General features: G+C 61.1%; 1 protein-coding gene across 2 annotated transcripts; it reads right to left on the reverse strand.

The window, feature by feature from the left end:
- Positions 1-680: 680 nt before the first annotated feature.
- On the reverse strand, positions 681-8,732 carry BSG (basigin (Ok blood group)). 2 transcript variants are annotated; one of them, XM_040629813.1, is made up of 8 exons: positions 8,579-8,732; positions 3,621-3,777; positions 2,866-2,948; positions 2,604-2,740; positions 2,251-2,527; positions 1,724-1,748; positions 1,499-1,560; positions 681-1,414 (listed from the first exon to the last, which is right to left on the reverse strand). In XM_040629813.1, exons 1-7 carry the CDS (start codon positions 8,643-8,645, stop codon positions 1,500-1,502), a joined length of 807 nt encoding a protein of 268 aa, XP_040485747.1. In that variant the 5' UTR covers positions 8,646-8,732; the 3' UTR covers positions 681-1,414; position 1,499. The 2 variants fall into 2 exon arrangements, with proteins under 2 accessions (XP_040485747.1, XP_040485748.1); XM_040629814.1 differs by having other exon boundaries at positions 1,494-1,560.
- Between the last annotated feature and the right edge of the window lie 1,188 nt (positions 8,733-9,920).

Consider the following 9,920-nt stretch of genomic DNA (forward strand, 5'->3'; position numbering starts at 1 on the left):
GTCAAGCTGGTTGCTTGTGGGCCGAGCCCGTCTTCAGTATTTGTGGCATTGTTATGCTGGACTTTTTGCCAACATCAGATTTCACATCCAAACCCTGATTTCTGGCTATCTCCTCTGGACCTGCTGAAAGTCTGGGCTCATGTCCAGAGGGGAGGCGGAGGGTAAACAGTCCCTCGGTGGGCAGCAGGGTCTCCCTGAACGAGCCCTTTCCCTTCCCCCTGGGGTAGTTTCCCCTTCAGCACCAGGTGGGAGGCCTAGATGGCACCTGCTAGAGCCCCCATGTTTGGAAAGGCCCTGCCTCCTCCGACCTGCTCCCCTAGAGCATGACCCAGACCTTCAACCCCGTCCATGTCACCCAGCTTGCTCCAGCCATCAGGGACCCCCTTCTCCTGGGGGCCAGGCTCAGGAGGGCCGCCTCTGCAGCTTTCTGGGCCTCAGCCAACCCCTCTTGGGCTGGAGCAAAGTCCCAAGGGGCTGGCTCAGCTGGGGACACCCGCTGGCCCCTTGCGGTCCTCTGCACCCCCTGGCCCCCCTTCACCCTGGGAAGCTCCTGGCCAGTCGGCCCTGCCCCACCCCCAAGCACCTAAACGGCATGCAGGACTCAGCAGCCCGTGGTGCTCCCGCCCCGGCGAGCTCTCCTCGAAGGCCGGCAGCACACACAGGAGCCCGAGAAGGAAGCATGGGTTGGCCTTTCTTTATTGGTGAGCAGACAGGTGGTGGGCGAGTCAGGACGGCGGGGAGCAGCTGGGGAGGGGGGTCTGCAGCTGCCGTCACAGCAATCCTGCAGCTGGGCGCGTGGACAGCAGAAGCAGGGAGGGACAGGGAGGGCCAGGCGGGGCCCACCAGCAGCCACATGTTCATAGCAGTCCTGACGCACGACACAGACCTGAGGCACCCCGCCAGCACAGACTTCAGACGGGCAGGACACTTGCATGGTGCACGACCTGTGACCTTCCACAAAGGATCCCAACACGCCCAGCAGCCTCAGGAGGTAGAGCCCCAGAAAAAGGCCAACCTGCCCTTCACAACCCCCACTACGGGCTAGGAGGCTAAATGCCCAAGGGACAGTGAGGGGACGGGTTGTGGGGACAGGAGGGACAGGTGGGGGATAGTGGGGAGACAGTGACGGGACAGGCGGGCAGGGGCAGCTGAGGGGACGGGCAGAGGACACGAGTCTCGCAGGAAGCTCACGGCTCCCCAGAGGCACTCACAAAATGTTTAAAAAGGAAAAACAAAACCCCTAAGGAACGGAATTCTATGTGTAGAAAACCCTAGTTGAGTTTAAAAAGGGAAAGAAACGTGTGATCTGACCCACGGTGTGGTCTGCTTTCGTGGGCCAGGTCTCCTTTGAGAGGAAAGAACGTGGAATCTGCAAACACCAGACGCTGAGCTGCTCTAGATGGAGGCGGCACGCCTGTGCAGGGCAGGGGGGTGCTCAGACTCCAGCCTGAGCCCCGCAGGGCGGGCCCCGCACCTCCCCTCCTCCCGCTCACCTCACCTCAGTTGGCGTTCCTCTGACGCACGTTCTTGCCCTTGTCATTCACATGCCCGCTGCTCTTCCTGGGGACACGAGGGCGGGTTCTGGACGCTCAGGAGGACGAAACAGTGGCCCCGCTCCCACCCGCCAGGTGCACAGTGGATGCTGTCCAGGCCGGCAGTCCTCCAAGCCCTGCCCAGGGGACACCGCCCACCCACCCTCCAACCCAGCAAGGCCAGGACTTACAGAGGAGCGGAGCCCGTGTCCTCATCTGTGCAGACGCGCAGCCACATGCAAGGAGAGGACAGGCCATCAGGAGCAGTCCCTGGACCAGGCCCCTTGCAGGGTGGCACCAGTCCCGTGGGGCCCTGCCCTCAGTGTCTCTGACTGTAAATGCAGGCAGCCAGCCCTGCCCCCAGGTCATGCACCCTCCGAACGAGCTGTCTGTGGTCACGGCCCAGAGTGGCACCTGGGAGCCCTGCCCACAAGCGCCAGGCAGGTGGGCAAGCTCAGGCTTCCTGAGCTCCGTCTGCACAAAGTCAAGCGCTGCTTGGCCCCTTGGGCCCCAAGCAGCTGCCACAGATGGGGCAGAGCAGCAGAGGACACTCACTTCACCCACCTACAGCCAAGTAAGGGAGGACAGTGGGGCAGAGGAGGCCTCGGGCGGGCAGCCCCCTGGCCGAGGACCCTCCACCCCACAGCACCCTCTTCTGTCCTGCGCTCCTGGCCGGTGCCCCCCAACCGAACAGCGAGCAAAGGGCAGGTGGGCTCACCGTCCAGGACCTCGTCCGGCTTCCGCCGCTTCTCGTAGATGAAGATGACAGTGACGAGCACCAGCACCTCGGCCACGATGCCCAGGAAAGGCCAGAGGGCGGCAAAGCGGTTTCGCACGCGCAGCACGATGATGGCCTGGCTGGTGCCCTCCGAGTTGGTGCCATTGCACACGTACTTGCCAGGGTCTACCTCCAGGTCCAGGTTCGAGATGTGCAGCTCCGTCTTGGTCTCCGAGGATATCACCAAGTACTTGCTATGGGAGCTGTTGCTGATGACCTGGGGGCAGGCGGACCTTGTAGGGACTGAGGCCGAGGCCAAAGCCAGCTCCTCCCCGGGTGGACATGGGTCTCACCTGGTCCCCAGAGGTTTCCATTTTGTACCACACCCATTCGCTGACCGGGGGGAAGGAGTCCGACTTGCAGCCCAGCACGACAGTCTCCCGCTCAGTGGCATGCTCTGACCTCTTCACAGCCTTGATGTTGGGGGGCCCTACAGGGGAGACCAAGCAAGGCACTCTCTGCCGGTTCCTAGGCTGTGGCCTTGCTGGGTTGGCAGGTGGGCGGGCGGTGTCCCCCGCCCCCTCCCTAGTGTGCCCAAGGGCCTGCCGAGCTCACCCTGCAGCTTGATGCTGGTCCTGCCCGCAAGCTCTGGGAGGAAGATGCACGAGTACTCCCCGGAGCGCTCGTCCAAGTCCACCCTGCAAGAAGACGCCCGGCAGTGAGCGGGGTCGCAGCAGGAGCTCAGTTCAAACGACGGCACTGCAGGTGATTCCCACTGGAGCCAGAGCCAGGACTGGCCAGGGGGCTGCAGTCAGGAGGGACGACGAGGTGCGGAGACAGCACGCGGAACCCCCCCCCCCAAGCCGGGGGGCCTGCATCAATGAGCCTCTGTGCCCAGCCACCCTTGAAACGAGGAACAGGACTGCTTCTGGAGCTGGCTCAGGAACCAACTAAAGCAAGGGTTCAGAGCAGGGCAGCCGAGAGTGCCTGAGACCTCAGTGAGCCAGGGACTTAGGCCGGGGAGAACCCAAGTCTGTCCGCCCACCCGAACCAGCACCCCGGAGAGAGAAGGGAAGGTCTCAGAGGCCGGCCTTCCTTTCCGCAGTCACCAGCCCCTCGCTGGATCCCAGGCCTTGGCCATCTCACAACGGGGGTGTGTGAGCAGAGCTCCTGTCTACTGTCTGTCCAGAGCGAGCCCCCCGACTACGACCTTCGTTCCGACTGACCACAGAGGCCGTTGGCAGCGACATGTCAGAGCAAGCGGGGCGCAGGGAGGGGCCTGCGGGTGACACCCGCAGGCTGAAATGGGGGTCTGGCATCTCTGCAGGCCCTGGGGCAGGCTGGAACACCCGCCTCTGGGCCTCACTCACTCATACTCCGTTTTCAGGTCAGGCAGTGCGTCTTCCTTGAGCACCTTGCCCCCCTTCACCCAGCGGTGGCCGACGATCTCAGTGGCGCTGTAGTTCAGGGTACAGGTAAGGCGTGTTTTGGAGCCAATATCGTCTACAGAAGTCCAGATCCCGCTCCCTGGGGGGCACACGACAGGACGTGAGCAAAGGGATCAGGGCCAGAAAGGACCCAAACCCAGGGCCCCAAGCCACTTGCCCATGTGACCCTAACCTGAAATTCCTCTTTTAAAAGATAAATCTAGGGGCGCCTGGGTGGCCCAGTCGGTGAAGTGTCTATCTTTGGCTCAGGTCATGATCCCGGGGTCCTGGGATCGAGTCCTGTGTCAGGCTCCTTGCTCAGCAAGGAGTCTGCTTGTCCCTCTGCCCCTCCCCTGCTTGTGCTCCCTCTCTCTCAAAAAACAAACAAAAATCTTTAAAAAAAAAAATAAATAAATAAAAGGTAAATCTGCCACTGCCCAGGCCACCATTTCCTCACTGGAGGCTCCTACCGACCCCCTCCCCCCATCAGAGCAAGGCCATGCGAGGTGGGGGCCAGGGGGCTCCAGCTGCCCCTCTCCTGGGTGGCACCCCTTCTGGAAGGTCAAGGGCTCCACTCCTACTTGCCACAAAGCCACTACAGAGATGGCCCAGACGCCACTGGTGGACCCTCAGTGGCCCTTCCATCAACTTCCAACTAGGCCAACTTCCCCACTGGTTTGAGATGTTCTCTTTAGGAAGCGAAATGTGACAATCACTTCGAACCAGAAGGTGAGCAGCCTGCTGAGGCAGGAGGGACCAGAGTTCCGGGGGGTGGAGCTGTGAGAATGAACCAGGAGGACCCCCCTCGCCAGAGGCTGAGCAGCAAGCCCACCTGTGTCCACATCAGAGCCCGGTCCCAGGGCTCACAGCACGTGTCGTGGGGACACTCCTGGACGGCGGGGACTTAGAAGGCAGGCTCGCAGACAGAGTCGTCTCAGGGCAATTGTGACAATTGTGACTTGACTCAGTGCCGTCTGTCACCCAAATTCATGGGCCCCAGAGGCGTCCCTTCTAGACCGTGCCCAGAGGACTCGAGCACAGCCACAGCCACCCCAGGGCTGTGAGAGCAATAAGCTCTTTCCCCTTCAGTCTCTAGGGAGACGCCTACAGCATAGAGTTGGGTGAAAACTCAGGAGACCGAAGTACCAACAAGAAACAGGCTCTGTCGTCAACACCCAGTCAGTCACTAAGAAAATTTAACCTGAAGGGGCTCCTGGGCAGCTCAGTCGGTGAAGCGTCTGCCTTCAGCTCGGGTCATGACCTGGGATCCTGGGATCGAGCCCCACATTGGGCTCCCTGCTCAGCGGGGAGCCTGCTTCTCCTCCCCCCCGCCCCCCGCGTGCTCTCTCTCAAAAAAATAAAATCCTAAAAAAAGAGAGAAAAGAAAGAAAATGTAATCTGAAAACCCCAAAGGGCAGCAGGCAACCTCTACTGGAGGGGTATCACAGCGGGGCAGCTTTCTCGAGTGACTCATGGGCAGAATGCGCCTGTCTCCTCCTCACACAGTCCCTGGCACTTGAGTCCTCAGTGGGCTGACAGCTCCCCTCCCCTGTCCCGCTAGGAACTGAACACACGCAGGCCCCAGCTCCCCCAGATGCACTTCCAGTCTGGGGGAGGGGTGGCGGCAGCCTCTCTGTGTGAAGAGCTGGGACCCGAGGCCAGCGCTGGACGGGACACAGGTCTCAGACCCCTGGCAGGCAGGGGAAGAGGCGGTCAGGAACTGCACGGAGCCCCTCCCACCGCTGCGGGCAAGTGAATACAGACGTGTACACACACATGCAAACACACACCCAGCACACGCCTACGGCCACGCACTGCGTACCCACGTGTGCACGCACGCAGCTCACACGCAGACACACGCACACGGTCACAGCTTTGGGCTGTGTAGGAGAGCACAGGCTGCCGGCCACAAGGCCTCCAAGCCTTCAGGCTTTCTGCTCTAGGGCAAGGTGGTCCATGCCCCAAGGTCCTGGGGACAGGCGGACCCTCCTGTCCACCCTCCGGGGGTAGCCCAAAGCCATTCGCAGGACTCAACTACAAGCAGACAGAGGCGTGAAGCTCGAAGAGGACTGAAACCCTTCAGTGGCAGCGCCATTTCTACAAAAGGATCACCTCCCAGTAAGCTGCATTTCTCAGGAATCACGATTTCCCAAGACTGCAAAACCAACAGCTCCGTGCAGAGCTGGGAGTGGTGAGTCAGGGCAGGAAGTGAGGCCAGAGACGGCCCTCCGCCCAGACCGGCCCGCCTCTCTAAAACCTCAGGCCCGGTGTCTGCACCCTTGTCCCCTCACCCGGAGCTGCGAGAATGGTCAGCTCTGTCCCAGCTGCACCCTGCTCCCCGGGAGACAAAGAAGTGGCCCAAACACCACAGGCTCGAGGGCTACACCCACGGGGAGTAGGGGGGTGTAGGGGACTCAGCCCTCAGGCAGGGCACCCCCCCACACACCGTCACCCCTGCCCTGCCTGAGGGTCATACGCAGCAGGGAACCGAGGCACACCACCCCTGGCCCCAGAGATGGGAGGGATACACCGGGAATTCACAGGGACCCTCGAGAGCACAGGGCAGGAGGGAGGAACAAGGGAGAGACCCGGAAAAGTAAAAACTCAGTTTTGGCCACGTGACTGTGAGCCATGTTCTCAAGTCAAGTCACCTTCATCTAAAAACAGCCACCCCTCCTCCACGCCCTTAGGCAGCCGGGCAGGGCACCGGGCCAGGCAGGCCTTATGGTAAACAGCCCAGGAGCAGGGATGAGGCTGCCAGCACCCACCCTCCTCCCCACCCACCTCAGCAGCCCCGCTCAGGTAGGAGGAGCAAGAGAACATTTCTGGGACGCCAGCCACAGGCTCTGGGCCTCTCCGCCCTCCCCGCCCATTCCCTCCATCTCACCAGGCGGCTGTGCTCTCTTCACCTGGGGCTCAGAGAGGCCACACCAGAGCCTGCAGGACCCAGCCAGCAAACTAGTGCCCCCTAGTGCCCTCCCAACCAGGCCAGCCAGGGCGATGGGACCCGGGGCAATCCCAGGGAGAGTCCTGTCCTGCGGCCTCAGCCGACACGGGTGCCAACCTGGCAGGCACTGGTGCTTAAGCTGAGGAACCCCACTGCTGGCAGGGTCCTCTGAAGAAAGTTTCTGGGAAGCTGACCCAGACAGGGGAGGCAAACACTGTCAGTAATTCACCTGTCCCAGGAAAAAAAGGATGCATGGTATTTCTGAGAGCCCCCGGAGCTGTGGAGTTGTCAAAGGGGAGGAAGAAGAGGGCACCCGGGTGGCTCAGTGGGTGAGCGTCTACCTTCAGCTCCGGTCATGATTTTGGGGTCCTGGAGTCGAGTCCCGCATGGGGCTCCTGGCTCAGCAGGGAGTCTGCTCCTCCCTCTGCCTGCCCCCACCCCTGCTCATGCTCTCTCTCTGTTCGATATCAAATAAATAAATAAAATCTTAAAAAAAAAGAAAGAAAGAAAGAAAGAAAGAAAGAAAGAAAGAAAGAAAGAAAAGAGAGCACAGACGCAGGTCCCAGGTGGATTCAGACACCGTGCAGACAAACGGAGTCCCCCCTCACCACACACCCTACATGGTGTGCGAGAGGCCAGGAACAGCCCAAGCCCCGGTGGTAGGGGTCCTTTCAGCCTCCTGGCTGGAGCCGCAGTAACTGAACCCAGGAATGACGTGGAGAAGTGCTTCCACCCTCTGATGAGGGGGGCAAGCTCAGGCGCTGTGCTACCCAGCAGAGGGAAACCAAGAGTCCTCCTTCACCCCCATGGCTGTCCGTGACCACGTCCAGCCACGGAGAGCTATTTCCAAAGGCTCAAGCTGCCAGAAAGAGCAGCCTGTCTTCCACAATCATCTTGCCTGCGGGCTCCTATCTGAGTCGTCCAGAGGTCCGCTGGCAGGCAAACAGCGAGCAGTGTGCCTGCCAGGGGCCAAGGCCCTCGCCCAAAGGCATTCAATAAACTGCCGTCTTGATTATACAGAAGAGGAGAGAGGCCAACTGAGATCTTCAACTGGGTCAGGAGTGAACCGGTGAAGCTTCTACCAGAGGCCCGCGTGCTGCTGCCTCCCACGAGAGCCCCAGACCCTTCCTGCACTTTGTTCCCTACGTGCCCATCACTAGAAATCTTTAACCAAGAACAAAACAGGGAAAAGATCTCCATCAGGCAAAGAGAGGCTGTTCTGCTTTCCCCTGAAAAATACGCTTTAATCCCTTCTCCAAACCGCAACATCTGTCCACCCCCAAAACATTGCCCACTCCTGTGAAGCGCTCGGGAAAACAGATGCTGTTTAAGGCTAAAAACCACCCTCTCCACACTTCCTGCTCCGAACTGGGCTGCCAACGCGACCTCACGGCGACCTTGGCACATGTCCCCTCCCGACCTGGGCCTCAGTTTCCACTCCTGTAAAAGGAGAGGGCGGACGAGACGCCATCTCCGTCTGTGCCCTGAAATCGAACACAATCAAAGCAAGCGGAGCGCGCTGGCTTCCCTACAAGGGTTTCGGTGTTGGGGCCAACACCAGGGGGCAGGTGCCTACCCGGGGCACGACACGGAACCTCAATCCTGCCAAGAATGACAATCCCTTCCAGGTCCGGCGAGCCCACGGCCGCAGGGGCATTAGCGCGCTGGCCAGCGGAGAGCCCCGGGCCTGGGCGGGCGGGCACCGCTCCAGGACGCACAGGCTTCGCCGGGGCCGCGCGGGGGTCCCGGGGCCCTCTCCGCCGCGCCCCTCTCCCTAGCACACCCGGCGCGGGGACTGGGGGGACGGCGACGGTGCCCTCGTCCAGGGGTCGGGCCAGCTCCCGGGTCCCCCGGCGCGCCCGGGCTGCGGGGGTTCAGGGACCCCCACCCCCACTGTCACCGCCCCCAGCTCTCGGCCCCGCTCCGCCCCCACCCGCCCGGGCGGGACGCTCACCTGCCCCGGAGCACACCTCGGCGCACAGCAGCGCCAGCGCCAGTACCACGAGCCGCAGAGCCGCCATGTCGCCACCGTCCGCGCCGTCCCCACAGCCAACCGCCGCCCGCGGCGCTATAAGAACCGGAGGGAGGGCCGGGCGCGCGCGCGCAGGGCGACGCCGTGGGGCGGCGACGCGCACGGCACGCCGGCCGCCCCCCTGCGCACGCGCGTGGACGCACGTACCCATGCGCTTGAGCGAGCGAGCGCCCGCAGAGGCCCCACATGACCCTGGCGGCCACGCCCCGCGGCCTGGGGGCGTGGTTGGTTGCTAGGAAACAGGGGCGGGACCCGCGAGGACGGCCCGGGGCCCCTCCTCCCTTTCTTCAGCCTCTCCGAGTGTGACGTCAGAAGTGTACCCTCCCAGGTGGTCGAGATGCTTGCTGTGCATCATGTGTGTTTTGTCGCAATAAGGAAGAGAAGAAACGCGTGAAGGGGGGGGTGGCGATCCCTGTGACAGGTGGGACGGGTGCTGGGCTGGGGCGGGGCCGCCTTCAGAGGGAAACGAGGTACCTCCGATCGCAGGTGTCCCGTGCAGTGCCTGGACATCGTCACGCCGGGAAAGCTGTTTATCTGAACGTCACATTAACGGGCTGGACAACTTACCCTGAGGTCCCCGTGCTTTACAACAAATGCCCGTTTACTTACTTTTTACTTTATTAAGTAAACTCCTGCCTTCCACAGGTGCCCTTCCTCACTCCGTCCCCCACCCCTGGCCTCTGAGGCCGGCTCCCTCCCTGGGAGGTGCCCAGATTCCAGATCTGGACGTCTTCCTCAGACCGAATGACAAGGAGACAGCTCTCCTCTTTGGCCTGTCTCTCCAGCTTTGTTCTGGGGATGACTATTTATTTTATTTATTTTTTTAAAGATTTTATTTATTCATTTGACAGAGAGAGAGACAGCCAGCGAGAGAGGTAACACAAGCAGGGGGAGTGGGAGAGGGAGAAGCAGGCTCCCAGCGGAGGAGCCCGATGTGGGGCTCGATCCCAGAATGCTGGGATCACACCCTGAGCCGAAGGCAGACGCTTAACCGCTGTGCCACCCAGGCGCCCCAAGATTTTATTTTTAATACTAGTAGTCATCTCTATAACCAACGTGGGGCTCGAACTCAGAAGCCTGAGATCAAAAGTTGTGTGCTCTACCAACCCAGCCAGCCGGGCACCGCTACCACAAATACTTTTTTGAATGGCAAAATAATTTCAAACAAAAACAAGGGAGTGTCATCTTCATGACCTTGGGTTAGGCACTGGTTTCTTATATATGACACCAAAAGCATGAGCAACAATAAAAACACAAATAGGAC

The sequence above is a fragment of the Ursus maritimus genome, unplaced genomic scaffold (genome assembly GCF_017311325.1).
Source record: "Ursus maritimus isolate PB19 unplaced genomic scaffold, ASM1731132v1 scaffold_14, whole genome shotgun sequence".
Classification (NCBI taxonomy): Eukaryota; Metazoa; Chordata; class Mammalia; order Carnivora; family Ursidae; genus Ursus; species Ursus maritimus.

Bases quoted from the DNA above. Each gene is read 5' to 3' on its own strand.
- BSG (XM_040629813.1), bottom strand. From the start codon at position 8,645: ATGGCGGCTCTGCGGCTCGTGGTACTGGCGCTGGCGCTGCTGTGCGCC. The intron at 2,741-2,865 runs GTGAGCTCGGCA...TCTCCCCTGTAG, and splicing joins GACCAGCATCAAGCTGCAGG to GGCCCCCCAACATCAAGGCT. The intron at 2,528-2,603 runs GTGAGACCCATG...GCCTGCCCCCAG, and splicing joins TGGAAACCTCTGGGGACCAG to GTCATCAGCAACAGCTCCCA.